This window comes from Monosiga brevicollis, genomic scaffold, assembly GCF_000002865.3.
Source record: "Monosiga brevicollis MX1 MONBRscaffold_4 genomic scaffold, whole genome shotgun sequence".
NCBI lineage: Eukaryota > Choanoflagellata > Craspedida > Salpingoecidae > Monosiga > Monosiga brevicollis.
This window is the reverse complement of record NW_001865041.1, coordinates 535,254-550,740: the sequence shown is the minus strand read 5'-3', so window position 1 is coordinate 550,740 and position 15,487 is coordinate 535,254. Positions and strand designations below refer to the sequence as shown.

At 55.5% G+C, this 15,487-nt stretch overlaps 7 protein-coding genes across 7 annotated transcripts in view; 4 read left to right on the top strand and 3 right to left on the bottom strand.

Moving 5' to 3' along the window:
* Positions 1-201: 201 nt before the first annotated feature.
* On the top strand, positions 202-2,915 carry MONBRDRAFT_31457 (uncharacterized protein). The gene is made up of 7 exons (XM_001743828.1): positions 202-516; positions 602-731; positions 915-1,051; positions 1,146-1,523; positions 1,626-1,726; positions 1,859-1,961; positions 2,235-2,915. Exons 1-7 carry the CDS (start codon positions 217-219, stop codon positions 2,691-2,693), a joined length of 1,608 nt encoding a protein of 535 aa, XP_001743880.1. The 5' UTR covers positions 202-216; the 3' UTR covers positions 2,694-2,915.
* A 773-nt stretch (positions 2,916-3,688) lies between these two features.
* Positions 3,689-4,000, top strand: MONBRDRAFT_15200 (uncharacterized protein; the record flags this gene model as incomplete). Its single annotated transcript, XM_001743827.1, has 2 exons — positions 3,689-3,753; positions 3,847-4,000. Coding segments are annotated over 2 exons (219 nt in total), but the record flags the coding sequence as incomplete, so codon positions are not given.
* A 765-nt stretch (positions 4,001-4,765) lies between these two features.
* MONBRDRAFT_23397 (uncharacterized protein) lies at positions 4,766-6,056 on the bottom strand (the record flags this gene model as incomplete). The annotated part of the gene is made up of 5 exons (XM_001743580.1): positions 4,766-4,829; positions 4,983-5,206; positions 5,308-5,412; positions 5,573-5,659; positions 5,826-6,056. The coding sequence occupies 5 exons, from the start codon at positions 6,054-6,056 to the stop codon at positions 4,766-4,768; spliced, it is 711 nt and encodes a 236-aa protein (XP_001743632.1).
* A 1,060-nt stretch (positions 6,057-7,116) lies between these two features.
* On the top strand, positions 7,117-8,097 carry MONBRDRAFT_6251 (uncharacterized protein; the record flags this gene model as incomplete). The annotated part of the gene is made up of 1 exon (XM_001743826.1): positions 7,117-8,097. One exon carries the CDS (start codon positions 7,117-7,119, stop codon positions 8,095-8,097), a length of 981 nt encoding a protein of 326 aa, XP_001743878.1.
* A 2,821-nt stretch (positions 8,098-10,918) lies between these two features.
* Positions 10,919-11,976, top strand: MONBRDRAFT_14958 (uncharacterized protein; the record flags this gene model as incomplete). Its single annotated transcript, XM_001743825.1, has 3 exons — positions 10,919-11,028; positions 11,197-11,528; positions 11,642-11,976. Coding segments are annotated over 3 exons (777 nt in total), but the record flags the coding sequence as incomplete, so codon positions are not given.
* Positions 11,977-12,846: 870 nt separating this feature from the next.
* Positions 12,847-14,725, bottom strand: MONBRDRAFT_23395 (uncharacterized protein; the record flags this gene model as incomplete). Its single annotated transcript, XM_001743579.1, has 3 exons — positions 12,847-12,932; positions 13,306-14,005; positions 14,069-14,725. The coding sequence occupies 3 exons, from the start codon at positions 14,723-14,725 to the stop codon at positions 12,847-12,849; spliced, it is 1,443 nt and encodes a 480-aa protein (XP_001743631.1).
* A 576-nt stretch (positions 14,726-15,301) lies between these two features.
* MONBRDRAFT_23394 (uncharacterized protein) overlaps positions 15,302-15,487 on the bottom strand; it is a gene marked incomplete at both ends in the record, with an annotated part of 1,631 nt that continues 1,445 nt past the window's right edge. Inside the window, one exon of the mRNA XM_001743578.1 lies at positions 15,302-15,346. Within this exon, the coding sequence (XP_001743630.1) occupies positions 15,302-15,346 (45 nt within the window). The remainder of the gene's footprint in view (positions 15,347-15,487) is intronic.

The following is a 15,487-nucleotide window of genomic DNA, read 5'->3' as shown; positions in this document are numbered from 1 at the left end:
TGTCTCTGTCTCTCTGTCTCTGTCTCTGTCTCTGTCTCTGTCTCTGTCTCTGTCTCTCTGTCTCTTCGTCTCTCTGTCTCTCTTTCTCTTTCTCTCCTTCTGTGTGTGTTATGTCTCTCACACACACACACTCTCTCTCGCTCTCTCTCTTCTCTCTCTCTCTCTCGCTCTCTCTCCAAAAGCTCACTTTTGGCTTCACTTGCAGTTGACGTGTGCATGATGGCGGTCTTGACATTGGGCTTGCTGGCCCTGGTTCTTGGTGTTGCCTGGGGCGATGATGTGACGGTGCACACCTCGGCGGGTCCCGTGGTGGGCACGGAGCACGCGCTGCATGCTGTCACCGCCTTCCTGGGTGTGCCCTTTGCCCAGCCTCCAATCGGGGATCTGCGTTGGCGCGCCCCACAACCCGTGACGCCCTGGACCGCGCCGCGATCTGCCAAGGCCTTTGCCCCCGATTGTGCCCAGCGTCCCAATGGCTTTGCTCCATCCTCCTCCGAAGATTGCCTGTATCTTCAGGTAACACTGCCAAAGCCTGCCGACCGGGGGCGTTCAATGAAATGCAAAGCCGGCTGACATGCAATGTCTCGTGCGCCATCTTTAGGTATGGACACCTGCGGTCCAGCCAGCGGAGCCTTTGCCGGTGATGATCTGGTACTACGGTGGTGCTTTTGTGAACGGGTCCACAAGCTATGCCATGTATGATGGCGCCCGCTTGGCGGCTGAGAAGAACGGTGCGGCCCCCTCGCTCGGTCTCGCCCTTGCCGAATGGTTGCTTCAATGCAGGCTTTTCCCTCGTCTCCACTTGTCCTGGTCTATGCATTTTCGATGCATGGAGCATGGGGGTTGCCCAGCCCAGCAAGGAAAGGAAAGGCGCGTGCGCTCACCTTGGATTCCTTGATGTAATGGCAATGTAGTGGTGGTTGTGTCCGTCAACTATCGCGTCGGAGTTTTTGGCTTTTTGGGCCACGAAGTCTTGCGGAGTCGTAATGCGGATAGCAGCGTGGGCAATTACGGTCTACAGGACCAGCTCTTTGGTCTACAATGGGTTCACGTGCGTACCGGTAGCCCCTCCCTCATCGTGGTTACTTTGTCCTCGGCCCCCGCGCACTGCTCACCTCAGACCCAACACATGGCACCATCAACAGGACAACATCGCTGCCTTTGGTGGTGATCCGGCTCAGGTGACCATCTGGGGAGAGTCGGCGGGAGCGGCCAGTGTGGCCCTTCTGCTGCTCCAGCCATCTGCCAAGGGCGCGTTCTCACGTGCCATCATGCAATCGGGCGGAGCATCCTTCTGGGCTCGCCACAAGCTGAACATGGCCAGCCTGGACTTTTTCACTATGGCTAAAAACATGGGATGCACGGGCTCTGCTACGGAGAAGCTTGATTGCATGCTGGCGGCCTCCACGGACGAACTTTTGGGAAACACCACAGGCATCATCCAATGGGCCCCGGTCATTGACGGCGTGTTTCTTCCAGAAGATCCCATTGAGATGGCCCGCAAGGGAGACATTGCAAGCCAGGTATGCCCAAGTGCTACCGCTGCTGCGCCTGAAAGCTGAGGGACCGGGAAGTGGGGCAAAAGGAAAGCTCGCATGACAAACAGGTCCCGTGGTTGTGCATAGGTGCCCACCTTGTTGGGGTCCAACAAGGACGAAGGCACGGCATTTGCCGCAGCAATTTTCCCCCGTGAATTGCCCCTCTGGCTCTATGAGGGTGCTTTGACGTACGTTGAGCATGCCGAGGCTACAGCCTTTTTGGCCTGCTGCTGCCTGTCCACACCTTCGCCCCGACTCGCACCAAAGGCACTTTCCGCACGCTGACGCGGGTGCTGACACTGCTGATGGGTGCTGTGCAGGGTCTTGTTCAAGCTGCGCAACTTGTTGGAGCTCAATGTGCTGTACCCCGTGCCACTTTACAAGTCGGTCTGGTGGGCCATGGCTGATGTGCTCGGTGACTGGGTAAGGCCACCCGTTGATCCCCCGCAATTTATGTACCGCTTGTTGTTGTACTCGGGTGCATCTCATGTCCATGTCGGTCGCTTGGACTCGACTTGTGTACCGGTGTTATCCAGGCATTTACGTGCCCTGCACGTCGCATGGTACGTATGCCTTTACCGTTGCCGCCGCCGTGTGGATAATCGTTCGTTTGCTGTCGTTGCCATGCGGATCGGATCTCATTCGGGCTGGGCTTGGTTTTGGGCATGTTCCGTTTTTTGGCCTTGCATGCTGTAGGCTCGTTGGATGTCTGCCACGAACCAAACAACCTTCCAATATTACTTTTCCCGCAACAACACAAACTCGACCGAGTATCGGGATCCCGCCATCCCGGGACCCACGTGCATTGGCACCTGTCATGGCATGGAGATTCCCTACGTCTTTTTGTTTCAAAAGGATTTTGGCCTTCTGCGTGATCGACTCCTGGCGGAGGTGGTTTCCTCGTACTGGACAGATTTTGTCAAAGGTAAAGAGGACAACCTGTGGTCTCCCTTCACATCTGAGAAGGGCGAGTATATGGAACTCGGAGGTCCCCTGCTGCCGATGGAAAAGCATGAGCTCCGCAAGCTGCGCTGCGACTTTTTTGATCGCATTGAAGAGCTTCAGGGCATGCCTACGGAACCTCTGGCTGCGGTGCAAGAGGCAGCACAGCAAGCCATCTTGGCTGCCGGCGCACTCAGCCCGTCCCATGCTTAGAGCATTAAATCACGGGCCTTCGCTTGCCCTGTTCCTGCCCTTTATTACTTTGTTGTTGGTCCGTTTGTGGTCAGCTCATGGCCGTGTGTCTGCCTTTGTTGAGCCTTGCCTACCCAGTCATGATAATCTTGTGTGTTTCCGGGTCACTGGTTGCGAACGAGCTGTGCCTTCGTTTTTTCCCCTCATTTAGCTTTGCCGTCTCGTCAATTCAAAGGCTTTTTTTTTCTTTTTCGTTCCGAGCCGACTAACATTTGGTAACGCCAATCTCGTTTCTGGATCTTTCAGGGGAAAGTCACAAAAGAAAAGGGAGAGAGAGGAGAGGACAACGACACGTGTAAACAACACTTTGACGTTGACGGCGTTTTCTTGATTTGATGGTGGACGAGACTTCCATTCGACGGGCAGTTGTGAAACGGCGACCAGAGTACATAGCTTGACGGAGTAGAGCCAGCAGGAACAGCATTTCTTTCCATTGGGTGTTGGTATCCCTTTGAACGTCTCTCCTGTCCTTTCAATCCAGTTGCAAGACCCAAGACGCTCACAATGTCGACGGCTGTGGCACTTGGTGTTTTGGTGGCCGGTGTCGGCTTTGGCGGTGCGTTGGAGCGAGGCCTTTGTCATAACCAGGGTTCCGGCGCGACCCTGAGCGAGTTTTGTGTTCTTGTGACTGTCCCTGTGATTGGCTCTTTAGCCCGCCGACCTGGCTCTGCTCTCATCCCAATTTCACCCCGCCTCTCTTGTGCTGCTCGCCGTCAATCAGGCCGCGTGGCCATGCGCGCGATTCAGCGCATGCCCAAGATGGATGTCAAGATGCCCGAAAAGCTGATGCCGGTGCGTGCAAGGCTCCTGTCTGGTGTCTGAATCACCTGGGCTCGGTGGCTCGGTGGCTACTCGCCTTCTTCTTGATGAACGTCAAACTCACACGAGGATGTAAAAATGGTGCGTTGATGCTTTGCCAACCATAGAAGATCAACTTGAACCTCAATCTCAATGCATACTACAAAGGAGGCTTTGAGGAGACGATGTCGCGTCGCGAGGCTGGCCTCATTCTTGGTTGCAGGTGAGCTCCTGGCTTTTGGTGCCCTGGTTGCCGCAGCAGATTTAATGCTCTGCCCAAATGCTACCCTGATTGCGCGTGCGATGGTTTTGGTAGCCCCTCGGCTCCTTACAAGAAGATTCAAGAGGCGCATAAGCGCATCATGATTGCCAATCATCCGGATCGTGGAGGCTCTCCTTTCTTGGCTGCCAAAATCAACGAGGCCAAAACCCTCCTGGATAAGATTCACCAGAACCAGGCTTCAGTTTGAATGTGGATTCTTTGTGTATTTGGACCACTTCCGCCACCTGCTGCATGCCCTAGCATGTGTGTATGCGTGTGACCTTGCCGCGCAAGGCCTGGAAGGTGTTTTGTGCTACCATCGTGCCCCGTTAACCCGTACACCCACCTGCGTCTGGGTTTTCAAACTGTGCGTCTTGCAATCTGCAATCGACCGTAGCAGCGGAAGCATTTTGAACGCATCTCGTGTTCCACAGATGGCACCAGGTTGACTTAAAAAGGATTTGACATCAGAAAACAAACGTTCAATTCCTGTGTGTTCAAACGTGGACACATTACAAACAAGAAGGTGGTAGGGGCGCGCGGGGGGGGAAGAGACAGATAGAGATGGAGAGGATGAGAGAAAGAGAGAAAGAGAGAAAGATGAGAAGGGAGAAGTGAAGGTGGAATATAGGAACGCATGTGCACGTCGTGTTATGGCATTAGGATCCTCCCTTAGATGGCCTCGGGCGCACGGGTCCAAAGGGGTGAGCTCAGTCTCGGCCAACTACGTTTTAAGCACACACAGCAGCACCTGGCGTGGAGGGACACAAGGTGCTGCCATCGACAACGAATAGCTGTCCGTTGTTGCAAGTGCAGACTGTGTACGTGGCTGCGGGCACCACAGACCCCGAGCTGGCCAAGAGGCTCGCCATGTCAAGAGCCACCACCGGTGAAGACATGGAAAGTGCACCCACCACCCCAGATTGTCGGGCTGCCAAGGTCAAGTCGTCTGAAAGGCGGAGATGTGTGGAAATCAAGTCATGAGGACAACTGGTGAGATAGGTCTGTGGCGCAGGGTGGCGAGGGTCAGAGGCATCCTGGGGGAATTCGTTCCACGCACCAGCAGTGAACAGTACGTTGCCAAGTTGTGCCGTCAGAGCGAGGTCACGAAAGGCCGTCAACGTCATGTTCGAGGTACTGGCCAGTTCCATGTCCTCACCAACAGGCGCTCGGAGAATGCTTGTCTGCACCTGTGCCACATGCAGCGGGGGTTGTTCATGCAAGCGTAAGCCACTGAAGCCATCCCATAGCTTGCACATGCCTTGAAGCCAAAGGTCCGAGGTTCTGAATGACGAGCCGAACCAACCTTGGCGTTGCCTGCTGTACGCACGGCTGGGGTATCGAAAAAAGCTCGGCGACTGCGTACGTAACTCTGTTCCGGGTCCATCTCAAAGTAAATGTCGGATTCATTCACCTATCCGGGCACAGGCGGTATGAGCTCAGCTGCATCCGAGGTGTTATGAGCTCAGCTGCATCCGAGGCGTGAGGAAGGAGGCGCATGTACGATGTACGTACGGCGCTGCGAGCCGTCATCTTTGAGGCGTTGAAAGTGACATCGGCGGGCGTGCTGGAGATACTGCTTGTGCTACGTGCCGTGGCGGACCGTGCGGTCAGCCGATACTGTAGATACACACGTCCAATGTGTGTGCAAGAGCCCAGATACCGGGGTTAGTGTGAGCGAAGCAACAGACGCGTGCATGCTGTGGTGCGCCCGAGAACGTGTGCGTGTTATGTGTGTACGCGTGCTGAAGCATTTTGGGCCCCATGGCAGGCGGCATACCGAGTCAGCAGCAGCTACATTGAGGGGTTCATTGGCCGTGCTGCGGACTACATAGTCACCTTGGCCGATAGCAACTTGACCCGTACACTAAAAGTTGGACCAGAGCAGGTGGCGTACCAATTTTGGTGAGTGCTTTGAACCGATGAGAAAAAGTAGCACCCACGGGCAAGCTGCAGCGCGGAACAGCGTATAGTCGTGGGGAGGAAAAACAACAACAAAGCAACCCAATAAAAAAAAAAAAACCAAGACCGACCTCCACGGGCTTGAGAAAACCGACGGCGCGATCCCGAAAGACGGCACCCTCGGGGCCGTACGTATCAACGTCCAAGACCGTCATGGCCCAAATGAGCAGGGCCAGCGTGACGAGGCTGAGGAGCGCCGCCACCACGGTGCAGCTCACAACACAGCAGAGGCGGGCACGGCGCAGACCAACGGGAAGATCCTCGATCAAGTCGTCTTCCTGGCCCTTGAGATTGTGTCCCATATGCCTAACCCAAAGCCAGGCTTGGTGAGTGCATGCGGTTGGCTCCAACGGCGTGACCAACACTCAATCATGGAAGGCAATGGGCCGACGGTTTGCGCCAATGGCCGACACGCTCGGGTGTTGCCTGGGCGCACTTTATAGAAAGAGTTGAGGCAAGTAGGAGAGCTCTCACCATTGTTTGGAGCCTGGAATGAAGCGGTGACTGGGGCGACGAATGTAACGGCTCGAGCCAGCATAGTCCAGGTTGTCTTCCGAGACCAGATCTGAGTCGGCTGAGCCACGGTGGCCCTTGTGGTGGTGCGGGCGCAGGCTAGACATGGTTCGTGCTCACGTGCGCTGGCCTGCTCGGAAGTGCGTCAGGTTGGTCGACTGGAGCCGTGCCAGCACACACGCCACGTCCGCAAGTGTCCGTAGCCGTACGCGCCCGATCGACCAAGCCTGCTCGACCTGCAAGACAGTCGTGGCGGGCTCAGAAACAGTGTGAAGGCAGCCGCGACAATACACCAGGGGCTGACAACGAGGCTGTGAGAGCACTCTCGCCACAACGGGTAGCGTTGTTGGTGCAAAAACCTGACCGGATCGGCAAGCCACCACTTGCATGCATGTATGCATCATGCGGTTTGAACGGTTGACTGCGCCCTCGAGGTGTTGAAAGGACGCGGACAAAGCCACCGAGTTCTTGCGGCGAGACAATGCAGACTGGGTAAGGGGAGTGCATTCTTTTTCTTTTTCCATTCCGTTTTCGTCCCGGATAGTGGGTCGCTGCCCTTTTGTTTTGTGCAAGCATCGGTTGGTCGGGGCTGTGCTTTTCGTTCAAGCTGTTGGTAGGTTCGAGCTGTTGAGTTGGTCTCCCCGCTGGCATGGTTCGCGCGCATGCATGTGTACGAGGGGAGGGTTGGCCCTGCTCTTGTGTGTCAGCACAACCTTTTTGAGTGAGGGGGGGTGCTTCCTGTTTCTCGCGTGTGTTGGGGTTCATCTCATGCTGTCTGGCCACTTTTCCCTTCCCGACTGATCCCAGCAAAATTCCATCGACGTTACTTGGTGAGCGTTCATTGGGAGGATGCCAGCTATGGAGCCTATGCGCGACGAGCGTCCAGCGTACGACATGGCCGAACCTCGCAAGGTCAGCTACGAGCCGGCGGGCGAGGGGCTGAGGCAGCGCCGCTACGAGCCCGAGCCCGGAGACACGTTGACGACCGACACGGACATTTACGCGGACCGAGGCGCCCAAACAGTGGAGCTGCACATTCAGCGCATCGGCATTTACGGCTGGCGCAAGTACTGCCTTTACTGCTCGGTACTCTGGCTCGTCATCCTCGCGCTCATCAACTTTGGCCTCGTGCTCTGGCTGATTGATGCCTTTGAACTGAGCGACAACCGGGCTGGCCCCGTGGTGTTCCGAGAGCACCGCATTCGCATCGAGGGCGACGTTGAGTTTACGCAGGGGCTTGTTGCCCCCAATCTGACAGCGCTCACGGGCACCACCATGCAGCTGGAAAGCACCGAGGGTGTCAACCTACGAGCGGGCGACACAAGCAGCAGTGGCGGAGGATCGACCGTGAGCCTGGGCACCGATGCGGTGCAGGTAACCTCGGGCAGCTTGCGCGGTGCATATGGTGATGATATCTATCTGACTGCCAACGCCAGTCAGGTTACGCTTCGAGCCAACGAGGTCGTCGTGGAGAGCGCGTCGGGACTGCTGGTCTCGGGCACCCTGCAGACTGGCCGCTTGGAAAACGCGTACACGGCCAATCAAGGCCTGACCGTCGAATCGGTGGGACAAGATCTCAGCGTGCAGGCCAATCAGGATGTGACCGTCAACAGTCAAACGGCCAGCGTGACTGTGTCAGCCTTTGACAGCATTTCGTTGACGGCTGCCAACGAGCTCTCCCTCTCGGGGAACGCAATAGTTATGGATAACCTACCGGTGCTGGCGGCTGATGCAGGGGCAGCCGCCTTTCAGCTCTGCGCTTGTGCTTCGGGCCAGCTCTACCGCGTGGCAAGCGGTGCCGCTTGTGCTACGGGCGTGTCTCTTTGCTAAGTAACCTGCCATATCCGTAGTCCAAGCTTGTTGTCCCTTGGACGTGTATGGGGGATGTTCGCGTAAACATGTTGATATGATGTCTGTTGATGTTCCAGTCGTCTCCTCTCTTCTTCCCTGAACTTGAGCTCGTGCCTGTCGCCTTGAAACTAGTCGATTTTGCTTTTGATTTTTTTTTCTTTACAATGTTAAAGAGAAAAGCACAGTGTGTGAAGCGCCGAAAGCCGTGAATTGAGCGGTCTTCGAAGCACTCTCAATGCCAGTGCGATGTCTGAAGGTTTGGCAGTTGGCAAGCATAAAGACGTATTTTGACTGGCAGGCAGACGCTTCCTTCACCTGCCTACGTCGCAGAGTTGCCAAGCGATCCAGAGAGTGCAGGGGTTGCGATGTGATGATCGCCCACACAAGCCGGTCCTTCCCTTTCCGAACGAAGCGTTGGATAATCAATCAATCTGACAACGACCACAACCATCCCCATAGCCACCCTAACTCTTCTGCCTGTTCAACACAAGCCCATGCATCATGCACCCGCCCGCTACACGAACCTCCACCGATCCCTCAACAACTCTCCGAATGAAGAAGGGCTTTGTTCTGTACGCCCCCTTTAGTGTCGAGAAAAGAGAAAAGAGAGAGAGAAAAGAGAAAAGAGAGAGAGCACAAGGGGCGTTGCTCATCTCAATGTGTGTGTGTGTGTGTGTGTGTGTGTGGTGTGTGTGTGTGAGTTCCGACGGCATTTCCGACGGTGAGGACTGGATGGCATGCCGCGATTTGTGCTTGATTTGTGCTTGATTTGAGCTCTCAGCCGCACCCGGCACAACATGCTGGTTGTGGTGAAGCATCGCGAGGGGCTTTTGGTTTTGGAGGTCATGATGGGGAGTGTTTGTCTGGTATTTGCGATGCCATGCGGTCCTGTTGATTGATCGCAGTGTGAGGGCTAACCCTGGGGCGATGAGGGAGCAGAGTTCAGACGATGTATTTTTTCTTCTCTTGGGCGGGGACGTCAATTACTTTGGTGGTCTCCAGCGCCAATCACTGCGCCTGTCGCCTGCTCATGACCCCCTTGGCTTGATGTGTTAGTTGGCTCCGATCATTTGACTTGTTGGCATTCGCCTTTCGCCTTTCAGCAAGGTCCTTGCTGATCTCGTGCTAATAGCACGCTCAAATCACACTTGGAGAAGAAGCTGAGGCACCGTGCACCATGCCGTCGGTATGCTAACCGACGCTCACCGTCCCCCCTGTCTTTGATCCTAAATTGCCAAGACTCGTGTTTGATGTGGTCATTGAATACACGAAATTGTGTGCCCTCATGTGCAGGTCGATGAGGATCTGGCGTGCAAGTTGCCAAAGCACTTTGTGCGCGCTTACTTTCCAGCTGAGCAACGCGTCATCTTCTTAAACAAGAAAAACCAGGTGCGTCCAGCCCCAGTCCTTTAAAAATAAAGGCAATGTATTCAACCGGTCTCACCAATTGTGCCGTTGCTTCGAGCAGGTGGCACAATGGGACAATCCTGGAACTGATGGCAAGGCTGCGCGGGAGCGCACTTCGCCTCTCCCGTTGGAAAAGGAGGTCAAAGGCGCACCCTCCCTTTTTGTGTACGTTGCGAACGGAAGGAGTCCCCAGCCTGCTCTTGTGTACACCGGGCTATCCGACCACCAGGCTCACAGCTCATTTGCTCCTTTGGCGCGTTGCTACCTTCAGCCTCGAACCTCAGCCAGAGAACATGCTCGAAGGCTGGGAGCAAATTGTGGCTGCTTCGCCGGGCAAGCCCCTCTACCAGGATGCCTGTATCCTTTTTCGCAATCGCAAGGACAAAGCCATTCAGCAGGTTTGTCGATTGCCTCAGAGCCTCTCACTCGCGTTGGGCTGCTCCCAGCAGCGAGTGCGATCTTGGCCCGGCAGTACCTGGTCTCACTCATGGTCTGCCATCACTTCTGCAAAACTTGGCATCTGGTCAGGCGGATCCCCGTCCCGAAGAGCTGGAAAGGGAGTTGCCAATCGGCTGGACGGAAGAGAAGGACGAAGACGGCGACGTAGGTGCTTCTTTTTTTGGCAAACATGGGGGCGAAAACATACACACCGCACCGCCATTAATTCCTGTCTGCTCTGATTGGTTTCGTGCCCTCTTTGATTGCCTCTATGCTGTATAGACTTACTTTCTCAACCACGATTCGGGGTTGGCCTCTTATGACGATCCGCGTCTCGTGGATGACCCCCAACCTTGTGCTGCGCTTGATCTCGTTAGTCCTATTAATCTCATCCCCATTTCTTTTCGCTCCGCTTGGTTGACTATCCGATCGGCGAGTCAACTGTAACCGCCGCTCACATGGTTCGGGGGCGCGACGTGCACTTTTCCATATCAACAGCTCGTGCGTCGCACGATTCTGAATCGCCGCCAACGCAAATCTGTTTATCAAGTCTCGCGTGCGGAACGGGAAAAGGCCAAGAAGCTTTGGACCATTGGCAAGCGAGATGGCAACGCGTACAAAGCCATGGACAATCGCCTCGTCATGCCAGACCAGGTCAGCAAGCGGCATCCTTCATCTGCCGCATGCTACTCCTTTGTGTCGCAGGTCAGCACGATGGCTGCTCAACTTCAAATGCTTTGTCCTGCGCACGCCGTTAGATTCCCGAGTGCGTTCGTAACAAACGCCACAATCGCTACATGGACATCTTGCCGCCACCCCAGGTTTGCCCGCGTGCTGGCGTGCCACGCACTAGACGTGTTTGACTCTTTTGGGACGTGTTGTGGGAAGTGAAGTGATGCAGAGTCAGGTCCTGGATATTGACTCATGAGCACTGGTGTGGGTCATGCATGCTTAGACGCGCGTGGTGCTGCCCCGTATACATGATGATCCCGAGTCGGAATACTACAATGCCAACTGGGTGCGCGGAGCAGATGGCAACCCCAAGGCATACGTGGCAGCGATGGGGTGCGTGTTGGTTTCGGGAAAAAATAAAAAAACCTGCATTTTGGGCGCGTTACAGCAGGCTACTGTGATTGACGATCAACACCTCATCTTGCTTGTCTTGCGCTTTGTCGCTTTTTGATCTGCTCCCCTTTCCCCTCCCTTTTTTTTTTACATTGGGGGATCTATCAGTCCACTGCCAGCCACGCTGACGCACTTTTGGCGCACCATCTGGGAGTCCAATGTTTCTGCCATCATTATGGCCACGGGCTTGATTGAAAAGGGCAAGACGAAATGCGAGCGGTACTGGCCTGCCGAGGTTGATGGCAAAACGGCCATGCATTTTGGGGACATTGTGGTCCTCTCTGTCTCCGAGGCCAAGGCCAAGGGCTACATTTTCACGCAGCTCAAGGTCGTACGTCACGGCGAGAGCCGTCGCATTGGCCACTTTTGGTACAACACGTGGCCCGATCACGGTGTGCCGCGTGACGCCGAACGCAGCCTCTACCCCGACTCGGTTCTTGGTAGGTGCAAGAGCTTGTGTTGGCAAGATCCGATTGGGGATGTTGGCGCGCTGTAGCTGGCAACAACAAAGAGCGGCTCACTTCAACTTTGACTCATGTATGGGGGCATGCAGGATTGCTGCACACGGTGCACAAGTGGAATTCCAAGTTCAAAGATCAGCCAACGCTTGTTCACTGTTCGGCGGGTATTGGTCGCACAGGGACTCTGATTGTTATTGATCACTGTCGCCAACTGCTCAAGACGCAAATGCGCGCGGACCCCTTGGCCATTATTGAGGCTGTGCGCCAAGATCGGCCGGCTCTGGTCCAACATCTCCAGCAGGTACTGCACCATGGTGTTTCTGATTCTTGTGGCGACAAGGGTTTGGATTTCTTTCTCGGCGCTTGGATTTTAGAGCGACCATGTGATGTCCGCCTGTCGGTTAATGCCGCTGTTGTTGCTTGCTGACCATCATCTTGTGCGCGCGCGTTCATGGTAGTTTGAGTTTGTGCACGAGGCCTGCCTCAAGTATGCAGAGTTGCACAAGATGCCGTTTACCGTTGAGGCGGAGGAGTTGCTGCAGCCAGAGACGCAGCAGCCACGCCTAACGCTCGAGCAGCTCAAAACGCAACGCTCGGCGGAAAAGCAATCGGCAGCCAAGCGGCGTCAACAAAGCATTCGCCAGGGTGGTCGTTCCAAGCTCATGACGCGTGCTCAGATGCACGGTGAATTGTCGTTGACGTCTTCACAGCACCGGCGCATGAACGAGGAAGCGGAGCGCATTTGGAACATGTGGGACATGGACGGCGATGGCCGCTTGTCTGTGTCCGAGTGTCGCCTTCAAGGTCTCACCACGGCTCAAATTCGTGAGATGGACACTAACGGTGATGGCTTCATCTCTCTGGAGGAGTTTAAGCGTTTTCATGCCAAGCGTCGGGCTGCTGCAACTGCTCCCATTCGAGAGTAGTGACGCCCGACGCTTTCAGATCCGACTTGTGTGGGGGCGCCATTGCGCCGTTCCTGTCTTGCTGTCTTGAGCTGAGGCTCAGCTTTTTTTTTTGTTGTGGCAATGCTTGTAGACCATTCGTTTTCTGACCGTGTTGCCGTATCCGAGCCGTGCTGCACAACGTTTGTTCGGGTCATCATGGCTGCATTTGCGTTTTGTGCTTGCATCGCGCATCACTTTGTATCCACACGTGGTCTTCTTCCCCATTGAGTTTGCAGTATTGGTGTGAGGCTGTCACGGCCATGAATTGAGTTATGAAAGCATAAGCACAGTTTTGCCAAGCTAAGCGTGACGATTGAAAGGCAGTCAAAAAGGACACCGTGGTTTATTGGTCAATTAGTAGGCACAAGAGTTAATTCTTCTGGTCTGGCCCCGTGCTGGGCGTAGTAGCGGTACGAGAGGTCGCTGCTGTTGAGGCCTGCGATAGAAGCCGGCCTTTGATGTCAGCATACATTTGCTTTGTCTGTTCCCGACGCAAGTCATGCATGAATCAGGGGCGACATTGGTCGTGAGAGAAAGTGCGGAGAGGCAGCCATGGGGAGGGCTACGGGACGGCGTGCAGTATTCGGGGCGTACTGCGGCGTCAACGGGATGGATCTGGTGAAGGCGGTGGACGTGCCGCAAAAGACGGCGACTTGACTGTACCAAACCTGCAGACAAAAATGGACAGCAGATCAATGGGATGCGGTGGAATGGAAAGGTAAAGCAAAAGAGCGGAGGTAGGGTTTGACTCGGGGGCGGTCGGCGAGGCCTCGCGTGATGTGCGCAGGAGACTTGAAACCCAAACCCACCTTGCTGCCAGTAGCCCAAGCTGGCGTAGAGATAGCAGCGGCGCTCAAGTTTGCGGTCCGCCTGAACCTTGGCCAGTTGGGCCATGGTGAGGGCATATCGGGTCGCTTGTCGACCGTGAAAGGTAGCCCGTGCGCTGTGCTGAGTGCCGTGGCTGAGCTGTGAGTGACCACCACCCAGGGTGGAAGTTGATGAGCCACTCGATAATGCGATGGCGATGTATGATGCGGACCAAGCGTCGTGTCCATTGATGATCGCAGCCCACTTGGATGAGCGGCTGTGTGGTGGCGCGCTGCAGCGAGCTGCAAAGGCTAAGGGGCGGACGCTTGACTCTGAGCCGGTCTCCGAGGCCTCACAGGCATGCTGGGGGAAAGGTGCTTGATACTTGTTTTTGGCGTGGTTGTCAAGCCTGACTAGATGGGAAAGAATGGCGGCATCAAGGCGGGCTCGGTCCAAGCCAAGACCCGTATGCCAAACCACGAGTTCGCGCTCGCGGGCATCAGCTAGGCGGTTCGGAGCCTCCAGGCAGACAAGACGGGTCATCACGAGGCCGTGGCAACGGGCTGCGCGTCGCACCTGAGCCAAGTACGCCTCAACCTGGTGTGGAGCTTTCCACTCCACATGCCCTACCCCCTCCATGCTCTTATGTTCAGCCTGTGCGGGCATGCATCCCAGCCCAGCCGTCTCCACATCCGGTGTCATCTACTCAAAGGCATCGCCCCGTCCTTTTGATGCAAAAAAGAGAGAATCAGCAAACGCAGCTACGGAAGTGTGAAATTTGTCACACTCTTCAAAAAGACAGATGAGAGAGAGAGAGAGAGAGAGGGAGAGGAGAAAGAGAGAGAGAGAGAGAGAGCGAGAGAGAGAGAGAGCTGAGAGAGAGCTGTGAGAGAGCTGAGAGAGAGTAGAGAGAGAGAGAGAGAGAGAGAGAGAGAGAGAGAGAGAGAGAGAGAGAGAGCGAGAGCGAGTTTGAGAGATGTTTTGCTTGTTGATGTTTTGCGTCTCTTTTGTTGGCGCGTGCGAGTGCTTGGTGGTGGGGTGTGTGTCTGTCAGTGACGCACTGGGACCATTTCGCCATCGCCATCCTACTCGCACTGGGCGTTTCTTGGGTTGTTTCTGCTTGTCGTCTTGGCGATCTCCGTGATTGCTCAACGCCATCATGCAAGTGTTGGTGCTTACCCTCGGGGGTTTGATGGCCCTGAGCACCGTCTCTGGCCAGGTAAGCATGCACCGAGCCCATGTCCGCCTTCTCCACCGCAGTCTGACGGTCTGAGCCTTGATCAACCGTAATTGCTGACCGGAAGCGCTGCTCATTGCCTTCCTACTTGTTGCGGCGGGGCGTGCGGGATTGGCGTCCCACTCAATTGCACGAGACATGTAGGCACCCGCAGATGCGGACTGTCGCATGCGCCACTTGGCCATGGAGTATGGGTTCCACATCCAACCATTTCGATCCATTGAAGACTGGCAAGGCGTGGCCGCGGCCCTGAACCTGCCTGGCGGTGATCCCGGGGGTGCAACGCAATGGTGCGATTTTCTGTAGCGTGCCCTTATATTGATATGCCTCTGAATTTCTGCCTGTGATTGTCATTGCCTTGGCAGTTCGAGAGGCTGGTGGCATGGCCACAATCGTTACCGTGACCCCTGAGCGAGCTTTGCGTACATTTCTCTCACGATTCGCATCGGTCAACGCCTGCAGCTTCAACGTGACGGCGCCCCCCAATGCCCCAGCCAACTTCACACCGGTCTTCCCTGAGCCATCTCTTGGTCTTGTTGTCTTTGTGGACGCAAGCAACGGCAACGATGACAACAATGGTACCAAGAGCCAACCTCTCAAGACCATCGAGCACGCCCTTGCCGTTACCCGTCAGCCGTCAGCAAGTGGCACACCCCGTACCATCATCCTTCGCAAAGGCACCTACTTTGTTTCATCCACCATAACTATCACACCCGATGGTAGGTGGTGCTGGTTGCCCCCGTGCCCTCGCTCGGCCAGGGTCAGTGGCACATCTCATGCGCGTCGGGGGCCTGGCAGATCTGGACCTGACCATTATGGCATACAATGGTGAAAACGTGACCCTGTCTGGTGGCATGGCCTTGCCTAGCAACTGGAAGGCCAGCTCCGAGGGTGCTAACATCTGGGAGATGGACCTGAGCCACTTGGACTTGCCTGAAATCTCAGGC